This window comes from Cheilinus undulatus, linkage group 12 (assembly GCF_018320785.1).
Source record: "Cheilinus undulatus linkage group 12, ASM1832078v1, whole genome shotgun sequence".
Taxonomy (NCBI): Eukaryota; Metazoa; Chordata; class Actinopteri; order Labriformes; family Labridae; genus Cheilinus; species Cheilinus undulatus.
In genome coordinates this window covers 14,385,206-14,398,330 of record NC_054876.1, presented here as the reverse complement: position 1 = coordinate 14,398,330, position 13,125 = coordinate 14,385,206, and the positions used below count along the sequence as shown (strand labels likewise).

Sequence of the window (13,125 nt, the reverse complement as noted above, 5' to 3'; positions counted from 1 at the left end):
GCATGTTAGTGGCAGTATCATGCTGTGGGGATGGTTCTCAGAAATTGGCCCTGAAAGGAAAATCCTGGAAGCCAATATTATTCAGTGTTCAAGAGAACTATGGCTTAGGAGAAGATTCATTTTCCGATGCATTCAACAAAAGTTACACAGACATGGTTTCCAGACAACAAGGTGAATGTTCTAGAGTGGCTGGGTCAAAGCTCAGACATCAATCCAATAGAGAATGTGTGGCTTGGCTTGAAAAGGGCTGTTCATGCCTGATCCCTATGCAGCCTGACAGATTCTTGCAAAGACGAAGTAGAATTGAAGTGTCCAGATGTGCAAAACAGATTGAGACCTGTCTACACAGACAGTAAAAACTGTGTGACTTGCAGCTACACAACATAAACCTTAAACAAAGAGGCTTAGATGGTGTTGGGTAATTATAATTGACTGTAACTCTAGTTTAAATTAACACAAGACAGTCTGTGCTATGTTCTACTGCCGATATGAATACTTCAGGATTGTCACATTATAGTCTGAAGCTACTTGTATATTGAACTTGTTCTAAGGGTCTCTAATCTTCTTTCTAGGTGATAAAAAAAAGTGTGTTAATTGTTTAAAAAGCAATTTAAATATGCTTGGAGGCCCGCACCAGTAATTACACACCAGCAGCAAAATCCACAGTCTACCAATTAAATGACCTGCGTGATCGTGAATACATGTCTGGGTAACTCTGTGCCATGTGTATATATTAAATTAATGATGATTGCTCCAGGCTTAGACAGCTATTGCATGTGCACATGTTAGTCGTAAGGATAATCGGCTGCAAATATTGGTAATGTGTTCTGCAGCCACCTTAAAAAGGGAAATGAGAGGCATCCATGTAGTGAAAAAAACTGTTACAGCTAATGGAAATGAAAAAAGACGGTCATGTTTTATGTAATTTTTTGCACCACTCTCTCTCTACCTGTTCCTCTCCCTTCCCCCTAAATCCCCATCCCACCACTCTCCTCTCATCCCCTTTTGGAGTGGTGCATTTGTATGGAAATAACAGGTCCGCATTACCTCCGGCAGTTTTCAAGGCGTGTTTCCATCACCTTTTTTTCTGCTGCTGTTATTTATTTATTTATCTAGATCCCCCTACCCCCATACATGGGGCTTTTTAAATATAAGAGAGAGAGACAGAGCAAGAGAGAGAGAGATAGAGAAAAGGAGGGCTCTGTTATCTAAGTGGGATTGTTATTAGTTGGGCTCTGCCGTTGTGATTGGAGTCGGCTCCAGCAGAAACTACTGCCGAGTGAACGATTAGTTGCTCTCCGCTGGAGGGGAAAAGTTGATTTCTTTTTCCTCCGCTGCCTGCACAGCCACCTAAACCCATTGTTCTCTCTTTTTACCAATTTCCCTCTCAATATCTTTCACATCTTATCTGTCTTTCATTTTTTGGGCAGCATTTCATTTTTATATTCTCTATTTCTCCCTTCCCCACTTTAATTTCAGCCCCTCTCTGCAAAACTTTTATCTATTTTGAGCATCAATTCCCAATTTCCTCCTTTTACTGTTGTCAGTGGACTGTTTTTGGAAATTTGCCTTGATTGTAATTTGTGGTTTGTGCTAACCACAAATTAGTAACATTGCAGTTACATGTTTGCATTCAAGCCTCCAGATGCCTTTAAAATATTGTAACATTCTACAAACAGGAAATAGTAAACATCCTGCGATTAACTCACTTCCTCTATATTAAAGAAACAAAAACACATGAGAGCTACACCTTGTGCTGAGATTGGGCTTCAACTTCAGGGAAAAAGTACAACTGTTTTCAGTTATTTTTGTTTAAATGTTACTTCAAACATCTGCTTTAGATGCTCGAGCACAAGAGCAAATGCATCAGACATATTAAAGGTAGACTTTGTAATACAGAGAGATATGTAAAGGAAGCGACAGGGAAAGTGTTAATTTCTAAAGCCATGACTGAAAATTAAGGCTGTCAAAAAACAATATTGTTTTACAATTAATCTCAGGATTTCTGTAGTTATGATTAATCTCTTTTCTTGATTACAAGCCACATGTTTCACAATATGCAGCATGTATTGTAAGCATTATCCTGCTTGTTTAGTCCTGTCCTGTCCTGTCAGTCCAGTTTTGTCCTGTGTGACCGTTCTATTTGTATGTATTTTTGTTCATTTTTTTTAAATTTATTTTTGTTATTCTTTATATCTCTTTCTTTTCTTTTTTCTTTTTTTTTCCTTTTTGCGTTTTTTACATAGTAATAGGTATGCATTATGTATTATGTTCCCACAATGTACAAACTTATAAGCAAAATAAAGGTGTTAAAAAAATCACGCTTAATCACACCCTTTTTATAATATATTAAAACTCCACTGTTTTGCATTTTAAATCCTTTTTGTGTTATTATTATTATTAAATTATTATTATTATTATTATTCGGTAGTCTCACCGAAAAGAAATAAGACAACATTAAAGTAAAATGAGACATTAAAGAGCAGTGGTGGACTTATTTTACACCACTGTGGCTACCGAAAGATGCTGCTGTGGCTTAACTAAAGTGTATTGAAAGGGGCAGTAAAGCATGCGATTAACTATGGTTTAAAAAAAATAGTGCACTAATTGTGGACCTTGATTGATTGATTGCCTTGATCAAACTTGACAGCCCTACTAAAAATGTTTATCAACTAAATTGATGGTACTAGACTGTCAGACATTCAAATTTCACGATGTTTCTTCTAAGGGTCAACCAATATTGGTTATTAGTGTTACATGTGAAAAATGACTGACATTTGGAGGGGATATAAATTTGTCATGACAAACAAAATGTACTTAATGTACAGTAAAACGGGTGTTAAAAGATTCAGGAAAAACATTTTAGCGCTAGCTCTGTCAACATTAGCAACACTTAGCATTAGGTTACAGGAGGTGATGGCTTACGCTCCCTGTGTTGGTGCCACCGAGGCCTTGGTCAGACAGTGTTGTGGATAAGACACTGGATGGGACTGCAGAAGTGATGATACACCTTGCAGTGGAGCCAAAGAAGCACACCTGTGAATTAACTGATTTTGTCACACTCAGGAAAGTAAAAAAGAGACACTGATAATCAGCTAAATGCCAAATATCGGCATCAGTGATCAACTAGGTTGACAATCAGTCTTCCCCTAGTTTCTCCTCTGTGCTGGTATGCCAGTATTTACACCAGTATATATAAGAATATAAACACCTTGACTAAAAGTAAAGTCTTCAATGTATGGATTTCTTGTTGACTAAAACTGGACTAGAATGTTTTTAACATTTTGTTGACTAAAACTATAAAAGTTAAAAAATGACTAAAATGGGATAAAGACTAAAACTCATTTTGATTCAAAGTCTTAGACTATATTTAGAATAGCTTCCAGAATAAACAATGCAGTGGAAGTTAATACACAGGTTTTATTTTACTCATCTGAAACCCATGAAATAGGCGTGATGACTAGTTATCAATGTTAGAAACCTCAGGCAGAAACAGGAACATTTTACTATGGTTTACATGTAAAATTAGTTACCCACTGTGAGACAGCAAGTAAGAAAGTAAAGTTTATTTCGGTGTCTGAATCCTTCAGAATCATCGTCTAGTAGCTGTGTGCCTCTGGTAAAAGCTGCGTATTTCTCAGTGTATCTGGTGAATACATAGCATTCCATGATTTGAGGCAAGATTTCCTTTTCTGTATGGCATTAAGTGCATATTTGTGATGTAAATGCTGTTATGTCTTTGTCCGTATTATTCCCAGATAAGCCTCAGCGCCTCTTTAGGATATACAGATGTTACAGCAGCTTTACTCGCACTCACTTTGGTGGTTTGAGTCTGAAAAGAAAACCAGTTTGAATGTGATTTTCTCAGAGTTAAGGGGAATGAAGTTTGCCAACATCATAACATCATGCTTCAGATTTGTAAAAAGTAAAAATCCTGGGGCGCGCCGGTAGTCGAGTGGTTCAGGCGTGCACCATGAACGCGGGCAGCCCAGGCTCGAATCCGGCCTGAGGCCCTTTGCCGCATGTCTCTCCCCCACTCTCATCCCTGTTTCAGAGTCTATCCACTGTCCTCCTCTATCTAATAAAGGCATGAAAAAGCCCAAAAATAAATCTTAAAAAAAGTAAAAATCCTGTTTTGTCAGGTCTTGTTTTAAAAGGAAAAGAAAACAACTTTATAAATTGCATGGTTTTTTAAATTAAGTTTGGGTTGATCCTTTCTGATATGTTTCAAAACGTGATGAATGGTTAAACACACTAAGTCAAGTAGTTTTACCACATTTTTATTTGATTTATAATGGATTGTTAGCTGAAGATATCCATTAATAGAGACAAGAACATCATCATAAAGCCATCTATGGGGTTTTGTTATAAATGTATTTGCTTTTACAAAGCTTTTGTTTTGTTTTGCTAGACCTGCCTATTGCTTTTTTAGTTGGATTTATCACCTGAAAAACTACTCAAAACAGAGTGCAACTGTGCAGTACATAGCATGCAGTGTGGTAAATGTTAATATTAGTTCATGTCGCTGCTCTGCTTCTCTCTTTGCTAGCCGGGTCAGAGAACCCTCCTCCTGTGATCAGACAGGGCCCACTCAATCAGACTGTACCTGTGGACGGCACCGTGGTACTAGGCTGTCAAACAGCTGGTTCTCCACCTCCCACAGTCCACTGGAAGAAGGATGGTGTGGTAGTGTCTCCTGTGGACTCCCGCACATCAATAACAGACACAGGATCACTGGAGATCCGCTACACTAAGGTAAATGATGAAATCCTACAGCAGTGAGCATTCAGCAGTAAAAGTGACAGCACTGAGAGGAGTGACTAAAATATGCCACTGCACTTCCTCTTCTTCAGCTGGGAGACACGGGCTTCTACACGTGTGTAGCTTCTAGTCCCAATGGGGAGGCATCCTGGACTGCTTACTTACAAGTTGAGGGTGAGTTACACACCCTGAGACGTATTTTTAAAGTATTTAGGACGCAGTGTTTACTTTTAATAATTTGTTGGCTGCAGAGTTTGGAGTTGTTGTCCAATCCAATCATCCAATCGACCCCAACCTGATGCCCAGTTCTCCATCTAAACCCGATGTGACTGACATCAGCCGCACCTCCGTCACTCTGTCATGGAAATTAAACTCTGGTGCCGGTGCACCACCTACATCATATCTCATCGAGGCATTCAGGTTAGATATTTGCAGCATTAAACACACATCTACTGACTGAATAGTTTAATTAATCTACCTTTTATGTGTGTTTTTTATTCACATTTCCTTTCAGTTACACATTAGGCAGCAGATGGGTGACCCTCGCCGAGCACATAAAGACACAAACTTTTGTCCTAAAGAACCTGAAGCCTGCCACGGTCTACCTTTTTATGGTCAGAGCGGTGAATGAGTATGGCCTTAGTGACCCCAGTCCCATCTCTGATTCTGTCAGGACACAGGGTCAGTGTGAATGCTTTTCATTCCCTCCTTTTAAGCTTTTCTGTTGAGCAGAAAAATAACGTGCTTTGAAGTTAAAAGTAAACACATCAATGTTGCTGTTTTCCTCCTTTTTTGTACCAACAGACACCACCTCCACCATGCAGGGAGTAGACCACCGGCACATCCAGAGGGAGCTGGGAGACGTGCTTATCCATCTCCGCACACCAACTGTGCTTTCATCCTCTGCTGTCAGGGTGCAGTGGACGGTAAGAGGACGAAAACATGATGACTATCCAGCACACAGTCAGCATTTTATATAGCAATTTTTATTCTGCTAAGCCAGAGCGAAGACTAGTGAAAGAAGAGACAAATGCTCCTTTTAAACATAATAGACAAACATGTTTGTAATATTAACTAGAAAAGCTAAACAGCTGTGGGCTAGGGTTTAGATGCAATTTACTCCTTTAGTACTGTGGTTTTTACTTTTTATTCTCAAGCTAGGAAGATATTATTGGTTCAAAGCTGTTTGTAAATGCAGGAATAGATCCACTAATGTATAAAAAGAACCATATGCATGCACAGATCTTCAGATGCATTGGAAAGATTTGAAATTGTGCCCACAGATCTGCAGATATTGTGGACCAGTTTTTAAACTTACCTGTTAGTGACGAAAATGTCAGAGAGGGGGAATGGTTTCACCTTAGGAACCTAAGCCTGGATCTGAATGCATTTGACCCTAAAGTCTAGCTAATTTGATCTGTGTGAACACAAGCATAACCAGACAGGTGCAGCGTCTAAGTCCACTTGAAGAGGGGTCTCAAGCTAGATTCAGTGGCTTACTCTAACATGGTCTGTAGGAGATGTGAATGCAGCCATGCTTGAGTATAGGGTACTCATCAGAGAGGCAATTATAAATGTCTACAGTGTCAGGTTTCTTCAAAAACTATTGTATGCATGCAGTTAGGACTCTTTCATCCTCAGAGCCACACAGCAGATGATGAAGTAGCTTCCATAGTGGCAGGACGGACTCCATTATCCACACAGAGCATAAGCAAATGTTGCCCAGTTAATGTGGTTGTAAATGTTTAATGGACTTGAGCATTTCTAGTTGTCTAACAGTATTATTTACACAGCATGTCACACTTACCCATTCTGACCAGTGTTAATTTGGTTGACTCAAACTACGACTGAAAATGTTTTCTAGTTTTCTGTGAGGAAAACTAGAGTAAGACTAACTAAAAATAGATCTTTAATGACAAAAATTCTGACAAAAAGAAAGTTTGGTTTTTGTCAATGAGACTAAGGGACTAAGATATAATTTTGTTACCGTCTATTCAATATCCATGATATGAGAGAGCACAAGCTGTAAGGTAGGGTGAGTCTGTAGCTCTTCTGCCTTTCAGCTATGGAAAGAAGGGATCTCTGGTTTATCAGGATAGAACAATTCAGGCAAAGAGAATAAATGTTATGACTTAAAGTCTTTTTGTCAACTAAAACTAGACCAAAACCACAAGGGGTAGAAATAGCTAAAATATAACAAATAAAAAGGAATTTCAACTGAAACACTAACAGAAACATTTTTAAAAGCTGCCAAAATTAACACTCATTCTTTGGATGCAGACAGTGGTTTGGTTGTGACACTGGTTCAAGTCTTGCCTGTGGCTCTTTCACCGCACGCCATGCCCTCTATCGTCCCTATTTCCACTGTCCTATGAAAGAAAAAAAGCCACAGAAATAAATCTTTAATAAAAATAAAAAATAAAAATAACGCTGATTCCAACCCATACTCTCCATATTTACACACTAATGAGAACACAAAAGTATCCACTAATCCTATTGGTATGCATTCAGACCCATTAATGGGCCAATGGCACCCACCATCTTAAAATTGCAAGATGACCAACCTTTCCTACTGTAGCCCCCTTATCATTGCCCCCTCTTCTTTCTTCTTCCTGGTGGATTTGCAAACTAGTTTCAGGCATATCACCAGCTACAGTATCAGACTATGTATCCTAGCGTACATTGCCTCAGCACAATACTGCATCCTGGCACTCTTGGTCCTCACTGATCTCTTTCGGGAATTTAACAAAGGGTTGCTTGCAGCCTATGTGGGTTTCCGAAAGACGTTTGACTTGGGGAGTAGAGATGTAGAGCAGTTCACCTACCGTGACAGAGTAATTCATAGTTCTGCTGACTGCAAGGCTGAGATCAGCAGCAGACTAGGACTCACATATGGGGTGATGGGTTCGCTAAGCAAGACAGTGTGGTGTTCCCGAGCATGCAGCTGAGAGCCAGAGTCTCTTGGTCCATGGTCCTTCAGGTTTACTATACTCTTGTGAGGCATGGGCATTGACTGATGGCCAGAGGTGCCAATTGCACTCCTTTGTTGCAACTTCTCTCTGGTGCATCTTTGGGTATTGTTGGCAAGACCGTGTATCTAATGCTGATGTTCTCAGGAGAGCAGGGATAGGAAGGGTCAGCTGCCTGGGCACCTGGCGTGCCTTCCTTGGCCTTTTCCAGCTTACCGCATACTGGGTGCCCAGGACCCGTAGGGCTGGATTGAACGCCGGGGGCGACTTAGTGCATCATGGAGGGGGCAGTTGGGAGGATACCTGGAGAGATGGGACCATCAGGAGGCAAGAGTAGTTTAGGACCAAAGTTGATGGGGTGAAGTGCTGAAACAGCATACGCTCCCATACCTGACTTGTCACTGCTTAGATATGCTGTGCTCGGGCACAGTCCACAAAAATTGGTCTACAAGTTTGCAGGTCTTTGTATGCATTTGTTAGCTTTTTGACATATGTTTTAGACAGTCTTTTGCATTTATGGTTTTACTGATGCAAATACAAAAAAGTTTTGTGCTAATAATATCTCCAAACAAGGACAGGAGAGATGAACTTTCACTGATGACCCCACAAATACCTTGTCAACAGTTCTTTTTAGTCTCTGAGAGAATCTGGGCTTAACAAGTTAAAATGTCATGCTGTGTTTAAAAGACTTACTAATGCTGAGATCATGTGGTTTTCTGTCTAAATATGGATCCACAGACAGTTAATCTAGCTGCCTGGAGGAGATTATTTTCTGTAAATTTGGTCTGATGTTTGATTTTGCTTTGGAATTTATTCACAGCGTTTTTCTGAGTGGATGTGTGCTTTCAGAAATGTGCATGTCTTTCTCCGCAGCAATCTTTAATAACATCTTTGTGACAATCATGTGGTTTAAATGGAAAGTGTTTATCCCACTGCTGGCTTGATTTTAACCAGAACCATGCTAAGGGGGAAACTATTAATGACCTCATATTGTGGTCTGAAATGAGATTTCACAGATATGAGGAAATGTTCATCTGTAAAACCCTAAAGGAAAGGGAATTAAGTGAGTTTTAACAGATCCTTTCTGCAGGATATTCACTATCAAAAACACGATGGGGCTGTTGTTTTAGCTCACATGGAGGAATTATTATAAAGCCGAGATTTTACTTGCATTACAGCCAAAAACAGAGTTTTCAACACATTTATTTGATTCCTATCTGCAGATTTTGTTCCTCTTGATCCAAAAATCCCCAAACTCATGACACACTCTATGCGCAGAATATTAAATCTATTTATATCCACTAGGTCGAGCAGCAGTCCCCGTACATCCAGGGTTACAAGGTGCTCTACAGGCCGTCTGCTGAACACGGACAGCCAGAGGGCCAGTGGAGCTTCCTGGAGGTACGAGCCCCACGGGAGGACGGGGTGGTGATCGGTCAGCTGAAGAGAGGAGCCATCTATGAGTTCAAAGTACGCCCGTTCTTTGATGAGTTCCAGGGAGCTGACAGTGAGGTGAAGGTGGTCAGGACTCTAGAAGAAGGTGACTGGTTTGACCTTATCCGTAAATACCTCGTTGAAATTGAAAAAAAAAATGCTTTATACCTTTAAGTTATTGTGTTTTCAGATGATGACACAATGTGAAGGGATCATAGAGATGCAGAAAATTCCTGTGATGCAAACAGCATGAGACGAGATTGTGTTTATGTCTGCCTGGCTAACTGTATTCGTCATCGTCTCAGCCCCTAGCAAAGCACCCCAGGGTGTTACAGTGACAAAGAGCGATGCCAATGGGACTGCTATCCTTGTTGCTTGGAAACCGCCTGCAGAACGGGAGGAGGCTGGAGTCATTCAGGAGTATAAGGTGAGAGAAGAAGGCCACTGCCCTCACCTGAACTCATGCTCTGAATCCTGCAGTTTAAATGTTAATGGCATCTTTACAAGCCTGGTGATTCATATTGTGTTTTTTAACGTGTCATCTCATCTTTTCTTTCAGATCTGGTGCCTGGGGAATGAGAGTAGATACCATGTGAACCAGTCTGTGGACGGCTCCACCTTCTCTGTGCTCATTCCCAGTCTGGCACCGGGAATTCGCTACAGTGTGGAGGTTGCAGCCAGCAACGGTGCAGGACCTGGTGTCAAAAGTGATGTCACTTTCTTTCAGTTAGGTAAGAGAGGCTAATGAAAAAAGTAGTTTATTTACAAAAGTACTGCAACCTCAATGCCTAAAAAAATGTCAACGGAAAAAAGAAAATCTGCAATGTAAGTCAGACCAGATAGAGTCTGATCTATGGGTCTTCCAGAGAATGAAGGGTTTATACTGTCTTCCTGTGCGATGATTTTCCATTTTGTTCAGCTAAGTCTACAACCTGAAGTTTTTGTGCAGCATTAAGTACCACGTGTTTTGGCCATTTGTTGTTTACAGTCCCACCAGCCAGTGATAATGTAGTTAATTTCACAGCCAGCACTGATAGTTGTGAAGTACAGACAGCCTGTTAATCACAATGCCCGTTTCCGCTGGTCACTTGCTTTCTTTAATTGTGGAGTCATTTAATCAAACCAGCCCTGCACAAGTTTTATTTACTTAACAGTATAATACTGTATCTTTAAGGTCAAGATTATAACCTAAGGAGTGAGAGAAGCTTATAAAAAGCGGCACCACCACCTTGGTCTGTGTTGCTAAGTATTCCAACACATTTTAAGCCTGAAATACACAATGAATGGATGCAAGTTTTCAGTAGCATCAGCTTGCCTACATAGCGGGACACTTGCACCAGTAAATAAGATGCAGGTGAAGTTTTAAATGTGCAAAGGGTATTAAAAGTGTCTTTGACACTTTTTAGTCAATGCAGTAAGGGATCTGTATCCATTTTGGGTATTCAGACACCAACTTATTACTGCACTGTGTTGATGTACCTCAGTGTCTACTGAAAACTGTTTGACATCTAGTAGCTCAGACTGTTTTCACAGGTTGTCTGTAATGCCTTTATCAAGATTGGATTGGTTTTGTAGACTGCACTTACATGCATTGCAGACTGCCCCATCAACTGACATGATCTGTGGTATTCCTGCTTGTAATCAAAAAGCATGACTTTGCTCGTCTCAGCTCAGTAATAAGAGAAAGTCTTATTGCTCCTACAGTGCCTATATAAAGTATTCAGTTTTACCCTTTCATTGATTTTATAAGTCAATCATGGCCAATAAAATTTGGGTGTTTTGACAAAAAGAAAAAAGCCTCTTTGATGTCAAAGTGAAAACAGATTTCTTTGAATTAATGCCAATTAAATAATAATACGTAAGCTAATAAATGGGGATCACCTGAATGCAGTGAATTTGTTCGAAGTGATTTTAGTATACAGACACCTGTGTCTGCAAGGTCCAGTCACTGGTTAATCAGTATCCCTGGCCACCATTACACCATGAAGACAAAAGGTCACTCCATGCAACTAAGTGAAAAGGTTATTGAAAAGTATAAGTCAGGGGATGGATAAAAAAAAAAAAGTTCTTAGGCACTGAACATCCCCATAGTTCAGTTAAATGCATGTAAATTTGCCTAGATCAGGCCATCCTCACAAACTGAGTGATTATGCAAGAAGGAGACCAGTGAGAGAGACCACCAAGACACCTGTGACTACTCTGCTGGAGTTAAAAGCTCCAGCTGCTGAGATGGAGAGACTCTGCATACAACTGTTTCCCGGGTTCCTCACCAGACTTTAGAAGACTTTATGTAAAAAGTGGCCTGTTGAAGAAAACTCATGTTAAATCTCTACTGAAATTCACCAAAAAGCATGTGTGAGACTCCACAGTCAAGCAGAAGAAAGTTCTTTGGTCTGATGACACCAAAGTGGTGCTTTTCGGCCATCAGACAAGAGGCTGTGTCTTGCAGACACCAAACACTGCACATCACCACAGTTGCACCATCCCCTCCTTGAAGCATGATGGTGGCAGCATCATGCTGTGGGGATGCTGCTCAGCAGCAGGCCCTGAAAGGCTTGTAAAGGTAGAGGGAAAAATTAATGCAACAAAATATATAAAAACCTGGAGGACAATCTATTCGGTCTGCAGAGCTATGGCTGGGGAGAAAATGTATTTTCCAGCAAGACAATAACCTGAAGCATACAGCAAAAGCTACACAGAAATGGTTTAAAGACAACAAGATGGATGTTCTGGAGTGGCTGAGATAAAAACACAGACTATGACTTTTTTGTACATATGTGAAGAATTGGGAGATTTTTTTTTTTTGTTGTCATTAGAATGAATAAGTTTTCACTTTTTTGCTCCCCAAGAGATGGGAGAATAAGTTTGTGCAAAAAAATCCCACAACTTTTAAAATTTCAAGTGACATTATTACAGTGCATATATTCTTAAGGCTCAGGTTGTCCTTAAAAACTGGATGTTTAAATTTTGACTGTGCAGCACAGTGTTGTTGTTTTGCTAGGCTTTTAAGACAGTAAGTCCAGGTGAGACAATTTGTTAAAAAATAGCTTAGGGCTGAGAGGGTAATGCATATTATATACCTAGGTGCATAAACCAAAAAATGCAGATACTTGATGTCTGAATTCCCAAAATGCATCATTAATGCAACGTGTAAAAATAGGCCTTATCCACAGGGAATTACAGTCATTGAAAATAGAATATATATCATATGTTAAACGAAGAAAATGCATCATGTTGGAAAATGACATGTCCATTAACTCCATAGTTTGTCTAAGGAGTTAATGGTAATGTCTTGTAATCTTTTATTCCTTCTGCTATCTGAACTCAAAAAGTACTATTTGCAACTAACATCTTTAATCACTGGGACTTATACCTTTTGTCTGTTTAATGACATTTGTTATTTATATTTTTTATCTTATATAACTATCTAATATCTCGATGTCCCTCACTGACCTCTGCTTCTTGATCTGTCAGTGCTTGCATATTTCAGGCAGTGTTTGTTATTGTGGACACAGATGAGCTGCGAACAAGTTGCCCTTTTGGATCAGTAAAGTTATCTGAATCTGAGTCCATTTTGGATTTGATGCTAACAACACATTTCAGAAAAGTCTGAACAGGGTCATGTTTAACACTCCGTTACATCACCTCCACTTCAACAACACTCTGCAAGTGTTTGGGAACTGAGCAGACCGGTTTCTGTAGTTTCTAAGTGGAATGTTTCCCATTCTCGCTTGATGTTGGATTTCAGCTGTTCACCCCTTCAGGGTATCCTCTGTCTTACTTCCCATTTCATAATGCACCAAATATTTTTAATGGGTGACAAGTCAGGACTGCAGGAAGGCCGGTTTAGCCCCCAGACTCTTTTACTATGCTGTTGTAATTCTTACAGAATGTTGTTTTTTTTAATCATTTCACAACACTTCCTGTTTTTTGTTAACACTGTCACAACTTCTTTGAAACA

The 13,125-nt window shown here is 39.9% G+C and overlaps 1 protein-coding gene across 4 annotated transcripts in view; it reads left to right on the top strand.

Annotated features, from left to right (window-relative positions):
- Positions 1-13,125, top strand: part of LOC121518755 (roundabout homolog 1-like) — a 160,588-nt gene that overhangs the window by 131,862 nt on the left and 15,601 nt on the right. For all 4 annotated transcript variants that reach the window (XM_041801326.1, XM_041801325.1, XM_041801324.1 and 1 more), the window contains 8 exons: positions 4,550-4,755; positions 4,854-4,935; positions 5,013-5,181; positions 5,276-5,442; positions 5,566-5,687; positions 9,036-9,270; positions 9,470-9,591; positions 9,724-9,895. In XM_041801326.1, coding sequence (XP_041657260.1) covers positions 4,550-4,755; positions 4,854-4,935; positions 5,013-5,181; positions 5,276-5,442; positions 5,566-5,687; positions 9,036-9,270; positions 9,470-9,591; positions 9,724-9,895 — 1,275 coding nt within the window. The remainder of the gene's footprint in view (positions 1-4,549; positions 4,756-4,853; positions 4,936-5,012; positions 5,182-5,275; positions 5,443-5,565; positions 5,688-9,035; positions 9,271-9,469; positions 9,592-9,723; positions 9,896-13,125) is intronic.